This window comes from Primulina eburnea, chromosome 2 (genome assembly GCF_022965805.1).
Source record: "Primulina eburnea isolate SZY01 chromosome 2, ASM2296580v1, whole genome shotgun sequence".
Taxonomy (NCBI): domain Eukaryota; kingdom Viridiplantae; phylum Streptophyta; class Magnoliopsida; order Lamiales; family Gesneriaceae; genus Primulina; species Primulina eburnea.
Genome location: NC_133102.1, coordinates 6,088,384 through 6,101,012, shown reverse-complemented (window position 1 = coordinate 6,101,012; position 12,629 = coordinate 6,088,384). Strand labels below are relative to the sequence as shown.

Genomic DNA, 12,629 nt, shown 5'->3' with positions numbered 1-12,629 from the left:
AATGAAAACCCAAATTTGTTGATTGGAAGTCTCAAAGATCTTGGTTCAATAAGATAATTAAATTATGAGAATTTGAGTGAACACTCATGGAGTCATTTCCTTCCTTGGACAATGAGTAATGTTACCTACCAATGTAATGATGATAAATATTAAAATTTTAGCGGTACCTTAACTTATAAAAATGAGGAGTATGGTAGAATATTCTTAAAAAGAGACCATCTATGTAAGTGCGAGACGAGTTGCCTTGACTATATACTTATGAAACCAAAGTGTTTTATGGCAAAAAAGGACACAGTCAATAAATAACTAAATAGAAATGATAGAGAAGTTATCATGTTGACATTGTTAAATGGTTTTATACAAAGGCCAAGAAGTTTAAGATAATAAAGTTCATTTCCTACTCTAGTAAATTTGATAATATTCTACAAAAGAATGTTCAAAGCCAAAAGTCACATATCTTGATGTGATAATTTTTTGTGTAAACTCTATTTTCGACATTACGTACATTCATGTATTAGTTTCATTCATGTTGACGATTGTTGTAATTTGTAGACTTAATAAATAAAAATTAATGGTGGAAGTTCAGTAAAAGTCGAAATGACTAATAATGATTTCACTGGAGGGGGAACCCGCGCTACAAGTGCTACCTGGAATTTCCAGGCAGTACCACCGCCCTTGCGCCTTGAGAGGCGACACTGTGCAGCGCTAGGGCACCTGGAAATTGGCGCCCCAACTCTAGTCATCATGTTTCATGAACAGAGCAGGTTCTTTTGAGTTTTCTTGATATCTTTTCATACAATTGGCATACTTTGATGGCTCAAATCAATTTTATAGACTAAAAGACACTCATAGGATGGAATCAACAAGTTCTTTAAAAGAAAACATTAAAATGAGAAGATCAAACCATTTTTATTTTTTTTATTTTCGGACTTGAATCAAACACTTGCATAACTTATTGTCGTCTTCTTCTTTTTCTTCTTCTTCTTTCTATACAAAATAGAGTTTATAACATTATATTTTTAAAAACATAGTGTTCATCCTAAAGACAAGACGGAGTGGAGTCCCCAAGGAAAGCACTAACCTCAACTTGCTGCAAATTTTATACTATTTTTCAAGATTCAGACATCATTATCCAACATATATAACATAATGCCTCTATGTAGACATCACAAAAAACACGACAGATGAATGGTCAACGAACACGAGCCAACAAGAGATGAGGATCAGGCCCAGAGCAACGTCCATGAGAGTGAGGTGAGTGTATGATTCATTCATCTTGCCTCAAAACAAGTTGCCTAAGACGATCTCCTATCGAATAAAAGTGATTCCAACCGAAACAGAATGCATCACCGAAGCATGAAACATTTGGACATTTTGGTCCCGAAAATCTTGGGGAAAAAAGAGCACAATTTTTCTTCAATCTCTATTATGAAAAAACAAGAATCAGACACTTTGCCTTCTTGCACACAACGCATTCACAAGTATCCTCTTGGTCTCATTCATTTGATTAACTTGTCTCAGATGGTTGAGTGAACGACACCGGCTAAGCCACCTTCTTCATAGCTAGCTGAGGACATTTAAAAATTCGGGTTCCCCTGTGCAAGAGTCTTCGGCTAAGCAACCTTCGCAATGATCTGGACAACTTGGAATGGGTTTCCATTCGAATTCCAGCAGTCCGTTTCATTTCTAAACCAAAATTTCCCTACACTACACATATGACATATATTCCTATTTCCAAGTAACAATCAAAATATATTTCATAAATCTTCTAATCATATGATGCTAAATTATTTAATGATTTTTTTCAAAACGTTCATCACAACTTGGAACCCGCCTATTTTCAAAATAGAGCAAATTTTAGACATTTTCAAAGTATTACCAATCCACCATTCGTACAAGTTCACATTTATTTTATTTATTTATTAAAATACATGACATATGATTAAATTGAACTTGTTCCAGATCTACCTTCGTTAAGGTAATATGTAAAATAAAAGGTATTTTCATGATAAGGAGGCTTTGAAGGGCTATTATTTTAGGAGGCTTTGTCTACATAGATTGTTCCTCACTTCCAATGTAGTTTTCTTCCAAAATTTATACATAATGTTCCTACGAACATCTTACAGCAAAACAAACAACAAAGAGTCCAACAGTAATTTTTTGTTTTCAATTCAGATGTATATATTTACATCTTATGTAAACTGTTCAACATCCTCATATAAAACCAAACAATGTAGAATAAATCAGTACATTTTTATTTCCAATTCAGATGTTTATACGTACATCTTGTGTGAACTGCACCAGAAATAAAGGTCCAGTTGTCGCATAGACAAAGCCAAGATTATAAGGTAGATTTGAAGTAAAGTAGTAAAAAAAGGTGCAAGTGAATTTAAACTGTGACACAAATACATAAATTCAATTATAAACATTTTAATTAGTAAATGGAAATTACGAAAAGAAAAAAAACTCATCATTATCAAATTTACTGAAGTAAGTTTGACTCCAATCTAATCTCATGAGAGAAACTTCAACAGATGAAGCTGGTGTTTTCACAACAGTAGACGAGTTATTCATACCAAAGACCCAATTTTTTTATTTGTGAGGGCAAGAGTACAGTTAAACTCAAATCACAGTAATCATACTAGAAGTTCAAACTACCACACCTAAAATATAATGAAAACAATTTCAAACAATCTGCCTCAGTAAATGAATGTTTGATCATTTGTAATGCAGATTCACCAAGTGGGTTCTCCTGCAAAAGCAGGTACTTGGGTTCACAGCAACTCATTTACTATCCAACAAACATCATCGGCTGATATAGGAATCATATATAATAGTAGTATATGCATATGCTATTTATAAAAGGTGATTTCTTGTTTCACCAAAGATCTTAATTTTCGATTAAACCAACCAATCAAATCCATTAATAATATTAAAAAGATAGAGAAACTCAGACATTCCAAGTAAATTCATTAAATGGTGTAGCAACCCCAAGTAGGTTCTCCTTGAAAGCCAAGGACTTGGGATAATCTACACCTCAATTATTTGGAAAACTCGTCATTGACTACAAAACAATGGGAAAGAATCAATACTCCAAACACATTAAAACAAGAATGAAGATTTGAGAGGCTCAGAGATAGTACACAGCTCTATCAATCACGTATATTCAGAAGCAGAACTGGCATAATTAAGCTGTTGAAAAATCATCACGGCCAACAAAATCTCCAGCAAACAAAAAAATTCTTGTAAATGAATGAAAAATAGTAAGAGTCAAAAGCTAAATTACCCAGTGGCTCATATCAAGAAATTCAACCATTATCTCATATATTCTTCAAAGATTGAGAATCTCAGAAGCGCGGATAAATATTTAATCATCGCCGACTTTTAAAAAGGTAAAAAAAGTGAACTTTTCAATCGAATTAAAGAGAATATAGCGTATATTTTTAGAGGTAAAACAATGGAGAAAAACGTAAAACCCCCACGTGAAGACCGCTTAAAATTTGAGCCTCCATGACTAAACCTTTTTCCATAAATTATCAGAAAAAGCTAAAGGTTTGGAGAGGTAAATTGAATTATTTTTTTAAAAAATAACGATTTCAATAGGGGTAAAGAAATGTAGCCGCCGATTTGACACAGATTAGCCATGAAAAAGAAAGGTACAGAGACGAATCTGCAACACTTGGCGGCGTCGATTTGGCACGAGTATTGGGGCCTTTTCTTCAGCTTCGATTTCTCCGAGGAGCCCGGGAGACAACGTGCGGATCATGTAAATTACACAAAGTGAATTCATTCACGCAAGAAACACACAAATAAATTTTTCCCGACATCGTAAGATTAGTATTTGCAGGCAAATTATTCATATGAAGATGTAGGGAGGCTGTATATATAGTGATTAGGAACCCTGAAGGCAAAAAACCCTAAATTGATGGAAAAGGCTGCCGCAGACCATTTATGTTCCTGGTCCAATGGACCTTAAGGGGTACTGAGATCAATGTAAGTGGTCCAATTGGATTAAATAGTGGAAGCCCATATTACGGAGTATTATATTTGGTTCGACTGGGCCCAAATTTCAAAAAATCATCCCTTTTTTGTTTTTTTTTTTAAAATCAGAAATTCACAAACACCGCCTCTCTTTGTTTACAAGAGTTGCATTTACCAAATCATTACGTAATTTTGTTTAAAATGTAAAAGTTTTATTTTGATGTATTTAGAATATTGTATGTGTGTGTGTCTATATATATATATATATATATATATATATATATATATATATATATATGTCCCATACATGTGTTGCATGTTAAATTACATAATAAAAAATTCCAATAAGATTCAATTCCCGGGCCAATGGTGAGTATCAGTCACAACAGGTAGAGCTTGGATGAGTCCAAAAATATATTCGGAAAATACAAATAAATATGAAGGGAACAAAAATACCAGTGAAGACTATAGTGGTTGAGAAAATCAAAACTACCAGATACCCTTCCTGCCCGAGTTAAACAATCATCCATGTCAAATGGCGATATCCAGCCCATTTTGCAGCAAGGCGCACGCCAATTGCCAATGCAGCACACAACAAGGGAACCGGAACCCTGTTGATGGCCCCTGAATCCTCCTCTTCTTCAACGTCGACACGGTAATTAGAATAGTGAAAAACAGCCAATGTTAAATATGAAACCATCGTAATTACTCTCACCCAAGGCTCTCCAACCGCAGCTAAAACGGCAGCCGGAGCAAGTGCTGAAGAAACGTAATCTCTTTTCTTAACGAGCTTTGCAAACCCAAACATAAAGACCAGTAATGTCCAGAAAAAGAGCTCGGATATGTAGTTTCTCACGGCAGCAAAGCCTATTAGGCCAGCCAATGAGAGGAGATATGGCTGGCTGTTTACCGAGTCTGGAACTGTGGCTTCTGCTATAGCAAGTACAGCGGATGTCAACATGATGATAGTTACAAGTTCTTGAACTGGAGCATATGAAATAACGCTGGAATAGAAAGCTCGAACAGTGTAGAGAGCCGACTCAAAGCCATGAATTAAAGATGTTATTGGATCTCCAATAAAATGGAATATAAGAGCCAAAGCAAGTTTTAAGATGTATCCCAAGAATCGAAAGATGGCTCTGACGGACTTTTTCCAATTAGAAAGTTCCCACAACGCCGCCCTCCAGGCATATAGCATGAATCCCAGTACTGTAGCCAAAAACAAACAATAACAAGGAGCCAATTTACTTAGAAACAAATGATGGGGTGGTTAATGGCGTGGTCAACATAAGAAGCTAACATCATATGACAAATATTAAATCATTATTAATTTAAAATAAATGAGTAAACTTAGCAGCAGTAGACATGAAAGCAGCTTTAGCATGTGTAAAACAGGAAGCAATATTCTTCAAACTGAGAAATAAAATCATTTGCACGGACAATATAAGAGCAACTAAAACTAAACCAGAATTATAAGAGGAAACAAAAACAGTTTAAAAAGAAACAGCATTTATGAGCGGTGATAAATGTAAACAGATCCACTGAATACAAACGAAAATGTTCAGAAAACAAGAATATAAAAATGTTAAAGTTACATTGTATGTCTAATAACAATTTAGTTTCGATATCTATTTTCCTTTGATGATCCAAACACTCACAATTTTTTGCAAAAGTGATGCATGTTTAGGAAGTACACCTCTTCACCATGTGAACAGTTCCATGTTAATGGGAAATGCAGAAGAGTAGTACAGAGAGACATTTACTACAGGTAAAAGAGTAGATAGCATCTGGCCACAAATAAAGTCATAGCGATTGAAAATAGATGGCGCATGAACATGTATGCTTACTGTTGACTGAAAGATATTATAAAATGTTCACATAAATATCTATATATATGCATTTCCAAATAAGTCAAATGTCACTAAAATGAATTTCAAACATACAGTCAAGTATATCAATGTCTCACACCAATAGTATGGACAAGTTTACCGTGGTAAGGATCGAGTGTTTGAAGGGTAAAAGTGCAATAGAAACATCGAAAAACAAGTGGAAATCAAACCAAAATGGGATTCTTGTAAAAAAAAATATCCGCTAGACCATTGTTTGTGCACCAGAAAATAAAGGCAACAAGATGATTCTAAGAACAAGTCAAGCGAAGCATTAGTACACATTACGCATTTCCTTCTATGGATTATTTGCATGTTAAATCTATTTTCTGAATACTTTAAAACTGTTGATAAGTGTCGATAAGATTAATTAGGTTGATAAGGTTGTTAGGATTAGTAAAAGATTTTTTATCTTGTTTTTGAATTAGATTGGTATCTTATCTTTTAGGTGTAATCTCTTCTATTTATTCTGCTAAACTTTGAGTGTGTAATCAGTTGTTTTTTTGATTCATTTTATTCTCTTGAAGATTTGAATAAAATTTCAATTCCATCGGCCTTCATGGTATCAGAGCAAATTTGAAGACTTACCGATGGTGAAAACAACATACGCTGGGAGCTATAACGCTTCCAGTTCGGAAAGCTCTTCCCAGATCTCTGGACCAAACCCAATTCCTTCCCCTCATACCTTTGAATCTGCACCCCTTCAAATTACGAACCACAAACTAAACGGAAAAAATTTTCTTCAATGGTCTCGTTCCGTGCAATTGGTGATTCGTGGCAAAGGGAAAATTGGGTATCTTGATGGGTCCATTTTACAACCTTCTGCCACAGATCCCACCTATCAAAATTGGGATACTCAAAATTCGATGGTAATGACGTGGATTATCAACTCGATGGAAGAAAGTATCAGTGAAATATACCTCTTCCACCCCACTGCTAAGGATATTTGGGACGCTGTGACTCTGGCATATTCTGATCTTGAAGACTCCTCTCAAGTGTTTGAAATACGTAATCAAATTCGGAACTTGAAGCAAGGAGATGGTGCTGTCACTCCATACTTCAACGCACTCAAAAAATTATGGCATGAAATGGATCTATTCAGTATCTGTGAATGGAAAGATCCAGCCGATGGGATCTTGTACCGCACGATGGTGGCAAAGGAACGAGTTTATGATCTCCTCGCTGGGCTGGATCAAAGTTTAGACGAGGTTCGTGGACGAATTTTAGGGATGAAGCCATTACCATCAATCGATGAAGTTTTTGCAGAAGTTCGTAGAGAGGAGAACCGGAAAAGGGTGATGCTTCACACATTACCTTTCACTGAAAATTCAGCCCTCGCCACACGCACTTCAGAAAATCGTCTTGATCCTAATATGAAGAATGGCAAACCTTGGTGTGAACATTGTGAAAAACTATATCATACGGTTGAAACTTGCTGGAAAATACACGGTAAACCAGCGAATTGGGTCCCAAACAAATTCAAAAACCGAGAAAAAAGGGGATTTCAAGCTTCAGTTAACTCGGATGGTGACCAAACTCAATCTGCAGCAGCTTTCTCGAAGGCACAAATGGAGCAACTGTGTAAATTCTTCTCTTATGCTACTGGATATTCCAACTTGGCTGAGAAAGGTACCAAATTCACAGCCCTCAGTGACCTAACTACAAAAGGTACGGCTTGGATCATAGATTCTGGGGCGTCGGATCATATGTCTTCCAGTAAGAGTTTGTTTTTATCATATACTCCAAGTACAAGTCATCAAGAGGTTAAAATTGCCGATGGATCATATACTCCTGTGCATGGTGTAAGAACTATTTTTCTCAACCATTCAATTGTTCTTAAGGATGTTTTGCATGTCCCTAATCTGTCCTGCAATCTGTTGTCCATCAGCAAACTTACAAAGGATTTGAATTGCACTGTTAATTTCACATCATCTACTTGTATTTTTCAGGACCAGACCTCGGGGAAGACGATTGGCAGTGCTAATGCAAACTCTGGTCTCTACTACTTTCTGGATGAATCTTTCGTGAGTCACCACGTTCAAACAGCAGCTGGAAATTCTACTCTTTCTCGCAAACACTACATACTATTGTTGCATTCCAGATTAGGACATCCAAATTTCTTGTATTTGAGACGGTTATTCCCTTATTTATTTCGAAATAATGACTCCTTTCAATGTGAATTTTGTCAATTGGCAAAACATACGCGTGTTTCTTTCCCTCCTCATTCATATAAATCATCCAAACCGTTTGCTCTAATTCATAGTGATATTTGGGGACCTTCTCGAGTATCTACTACTTCCAATCGGCGATGGTTTATTACTTTCACTGATGATCATACTCGTGTCTGTTGGGTGTATCTTTTACGGGAAAAATCGGAAGTTGAACAAACCTTTCGAAACTTTTATTCCATGATCAAAACGCAATTTGATGCTACTATTCAAATATTGCGTACAGATAATGGAACTGAATATTTCAACTCCGTACTTAACAAATTTTTAAGTGAAAAAAGTATCATTCACCAAAGTTCTTGTGTTAATACACCTCAACAGAACGGAATTTCAGAAAGGAAAAATCGTCATTTATTGGAAGTAGCACGTGCTCTCTTATTCACATCACATGTTCCTAAATATTTTTGGGGGGATGCCATTCTAACAGCATGTTATTTGATAAATAGATTACCTTCCCGTGTCCTTGAGTTTCACACTCCTCTTGATCTACTGTATCAATCCTTTCCAGAACATAAGCTGTCATCTTCCTTAGACCTTAAGGTATTTGGATGCACTGCCTTTGTACACATTCATGATCAAAATAGGAGTAAATTAGACCCTCGATCTCATAAATGCATTTTTCTCGGATACTCTTCGACCCAAAAGGGTTATAGGTGTTATTCAATTGATACAAAACGATATTTTATTTCTCGAGATGTCACCTTCTTCGAGACACAAGCATTCTTCCCACAAACACAATCTACCTCGTTCCATAATACCGAACATACAAATTTAGAATCAGTCCTTCCGCATACTTTGGAGTATCATTGGAATTTTCCCACTCCAAATCTGTCAACGGCAGGGGGAGAATTACTTCAGCCGTTTCCTTTGCACTTCTCACGAAAGAAACATCAAAAAACCGTGGTAGAACCAGAGATTCTTGACAGCCAAGTCGCCAACCCAGAGGTTCGGCCTGTTGATACTTTAGATGAACCACAGCACGACGATTCACAGCATGATGTCTCCTGTCCAAATTTAGATGTTCCTATTGCATTACGAAAGGGAACCAGATCTTGCACACAATATCCAGTAGCTAAGTATGTGGCATATGAACATCTATCAGCTTCGGTTCAGGCACTTATCTCTAATCTGTCAAGTGCAAAAGTTCCAACCACAATACAAGAGGCTTGGAACGATTCCAAATGGAAACAAGCTGTCCTAGAAGAAATGCGAGCACTGGAAATAAATGAAACTTGGGATATTGTTCAACAACCCAAGGACAAAATCCCTGTCGGTTGCAGGTGGGTTTTCACGATTAAATACAAGGCTAATGGCTCAGTCGAACGTTACAAAGCAAGATTGGTCACGAAGGGATACACACAGACCTATGGTGTAAATTATCAAGAAACCTTTGCCCCAGTTGCAAAAATCAATACAATACGAGTGTTATTATCCTTGGCAGCAAGCCTAGATTGGCCTCTGTATCAATTGGATGTAAAGAATGCCTTTTTAAATGGGGATCTAGAAGAAGAGGTATACATGGATCTCCCCCCTGGGTTTGATGAAGAAAGGAAGAATGATAAAGTTTGCAGGTTAAAAAGATCCCTTTATGGTCTGAAGCAATCACCACGAGCCTGGTTTGATAAGTTCTCCAAAGTGATTCTAAGACTTGGTTTTCTACAGGCCCATAATGATCATACCCACTTTTACAAACACAAAGATGGAAAAATAACGATTCTTCTTGTTTACGTTGATGATATCGTCCTCACCGGAGATGATCAGTATGAAATGGAAAGGCTGAAACTGAAACTTGCAGCTGAATTTGAAATGAAAGATTTGGGAAAATTGAGGTACTTCCTTGGCATGGAAGTAGCAAGAAACAAATCCGGAATTTCGGTATCTCAACGGAAATATGTGATTGACCTATTGAATGAGACAGGAATGCTAGGTTGTAAACCAGCTGACACACCCATGGACCCAAATCAGAAGTTGAGAGAAACGATAAATGGTCGCCCTGTGGAGAAAGGAAGATATCAACGCTTAGTAGGGAGATTAATTTACCTTGCTCATACTAGACCAGATATAGCTTTTTCAGTGAGTTGTGTAAGCCAATTTATGCATGCCCCGTCTGAAGAACACATGACAGCCGTCTATCGAATCTTAAGATACCTAAAGGGAACACCAGGAAAGGGACTCATCTTCAAGAAAACAGAAGCTAGAAATGTTGAAGTATTCACTGATGCAGATTGGGCCGGATCACTGGGTGATAGAAGATCCACATCAGGGTATTGTTCCTTTGTCTGGGGAAATTTGGTAACTTGGAAGAGTAAGAAACAATCGGTAGTAGCAAGGAGCAGCGCAGAAGCCGAGTTAAGATCAATTGCTCACGGTATATGTGAAGTTCTATGGTTGAAAATGTTACTGGAGGAACTGAAAATGAATGCAAGTATGCCGTTAAAGATTTTTTGCGACAACAAGGCTACGATAAGCATATGTCACAACCCAGTGCTTCATGATCGAACTAAACACGTTGAAGTTGATCGACACTTTATTAAAGAAAAGATAGATGAAGGAACCATCAGCATATTATATACCTCAACTTCAGACCAAACTGCCGATATCCTAAAAAAAGCCTTTTTAGGCCATTGTTCGAAAAAATGGTTGACAAGCTTGGAATGTATAACTTGTACATTCCAGCTTGAGGGGGAGTGTTGATAAGTGTCGATAAGATTAATTAGGTTGATAAGGTTGTTAGGATTAGTAAAAGATTTTTTATCTTGTTTTTGAATTAGATTGGTATCTTATCTTTTAGGTGTAATCTATTCTATTTATTCTGCTAAACTTTGAGTGTGTAATCAGTTGTTTTTTTGATTCATTTTATTCTCTTGAAGATTTTAATAAAATTTCAATTCCATCGGCCTTCAAAAACAATAATAGACAACCAGGTTAAGGTAGAGAGTATCTATAGCTGACAACAAAATCATGTGCATGACTAAAAGACTGGATCGTTCTGGCTAAAAATTAACCTTGTATTTAAAAGTAGAGCAAATTTATAGATCCATTGTTTTTTTCTGTAAACAACCCATAAATTAGCATATAAGCATTTTTTGTTTCACATACATCTTCAGCATAAATCCTTTTCCAACGAGCTTGTTGTGTGTTTCCTGTTGTTCTATTATAATTTTTGGCAGGATAGTGAAAGCATTTCCCTAGTTTGCCTTCCTTCAACTGGTGCATCAGTTCGAGTATTTTAAAACATGCTGGTATTATCATTGAGATAGAAATCAAGACACAGAAAGAGTCTATGACTGCTTGCGTGGAAATTTGGAGCAGGGTGGTCAAATGCCAGTCACATATTGGCCTCTCTAAACTAAAAATAATAAGATAGAGTTGAAAAGTGTCAAGCAAGAAATTCCTAACTACGATAAACACACACACACACATGTGTGTGTGAACCGACCATACTCGGTAATCTTACCATTTTTTTCATTTAAAGCCAATCAAAGTTGACACATCTCTCGTGATTCAGACCAATTGAAAATGCAAAATTCAAGTAATTATCTCAGTTACTCTTATCAATTATGCAACATATTAAGCACATAGTAGCATATCAGAATTCCTAATTATTTACAACACGTACTTATAATCTATAGAAATCCAAGCGGCGAGCATCGTGATAACTCATTTAATGATCCACGTAAAGGATTCATAATCATGGATTTAAGGTTTCAGAAATTCAAATTGCACACAAAACCCGAATTATATCAAAGATAAACACAAATTCTCAGCTTCAAGAAAACCATTCTCCTCACCAATAAGCCATGGCCATCTCACAGACTTTCCAGGAGCCTCTTTTGTCAAATATCTGAATCTTTCGGGCATACTGCTTCGTCCACGAGCCTCCGTTTCATCATCCCCAGCTTTTTCCTCTTTGTACTCAGAAATCCCACTTTCATTTTGTGCTTTTGCAACAAACACACAAGATCTCTGTGCTATATCTGATGGAAAACCACTCAAATTCGGCTTCGAAATCGCATAAAATTTATGGAGTCCATTTAAAGGTTTCAAATTTGTTGTAATTGATGAATAACTGAAAGGAAAAGAATGTCTTTTTTGATGAATTCTGGGAAAAGATGGAACTTTATGGGAGCAGAATTTGAATTTTGTTGGGGTTTTGGAGAGCGGGGTTGAGAGGGTTATCGACATTTTACGGTTTACCGGCGACACTACATGCTGCAAGAGAACAGAGATTTAACATAATATGAATTATTTGGTAGTGTTAATAATTCGATTAAAAATATTTAAAAAAATTATTTTCGTCAGTAAAAATAAAATATATATTTAGTTTTTAAAAAAAAGCAAATGGTTGGAATTATATTTTGTTAATTAGTTACCTATTACATCCGAAATTAAGATATAAACAACGAGTAGGTTTCTTGTGAGATGATCTCATGAATTTTTATCTGTGAGACGGATCAACCTACAGATATTCATAATAAAAAGTAATATTATTTCATGAATGACCCGAATAAGATATCCGTCTCACAAAATACGA

At 36.1% G+C, this 12,629-nt stretch overlaps 1 protein-coding gene and 4 non-coding genes across 5 annotated transcripts; all 5 read right to left on the bottom strand.

Moving 5' to 3' along the window:
* Positions 1-2,947: 2,947 nt before the first annotated feature.
* On the bottom strand, positions 2,948-3,065 carry LOC140824924 (small nucleolar RNA Z278). The gene has a single exon (XR_012116538.1). It is a non-coding gene; the product is annotated as a small nucleolar RNA Z278 (small nucleolar RNA).
* A 58-nt stretch (positions 3,066-3,123) lies between these two features.
* LOC140824923 (small nucleolar RNA Z223) lies at positions 3,124-3,218 on the bottom strand. The gene has a single exon (XR_012116537.1). It is a non-coding gene; the product is annotated as a small nucleolar RNA Z223 (small nucleolar RNA).
* A 72-nt stretch (positions 3,219-3,290) lies between these two features.
* On the bottom strand, positions 3,291-3,380 carry LOC140824934 (small nucleolar RNA U36a). The gene has a single exon (XR_012116547.1). It is a non-coding gene; the product is annotated as a small nucleolar RNA U36a (small nucleolar RNA).
* A 231-nt stretch (positions 3,381-3,611) lies between these two features.
* LOC140824937 (small nucleolar RNA snoR134) lies at positions 3,612-3,761 on the bottom strand. The gene has a single exon (XR_012116550.1). It is a non-coding gene; the product is annotated as a small nucleolar RNA snoR134 (small nucleolar RNA).
* Positions 3,762-4,303: 542 nt separating this feature from the next.
* On the bottom strand, positions 4,304-12,329 carry LOC140822780 (uncharacterized). The gene is made up of 2 exons (XM_073183656.1): positions 11,887-12,329; positions 4,304-5,190 (listed from the first exon to the last, which is right to left on the bottom strand). Exons 1-2 carry the CDS (start codon positions 12,278-12,280, stop codon positions 4,496-4,498), a joined length of 1,089 nt encoding a protein of 362 aa, XP_073039757.1. The 5' UTR covers positions 12,281-12,329; the 3' UTR covers positions 4,304-4,495.
* Between the last annotated feature and the right edge of the window lie 300 nt (positions 12,330-12,629).

Bases quoted from the DNA above. Each gene is read 5' to 3' on its own strand.
- LOC140822780 (XM_073183656.1), bottom strand. From the start codon at position 12,280: ATGTCGATAACCCTCTCAACCCCGCTCTCCAAAACCCCAACAAAATTC. The intron at 5,191-11,886 runs GTGAGGAGAATG...TTTTGGCTACAG, and splicing joins GAGATGGCCATGGCTTATTG to TACTGGGATTCATGCTATAT.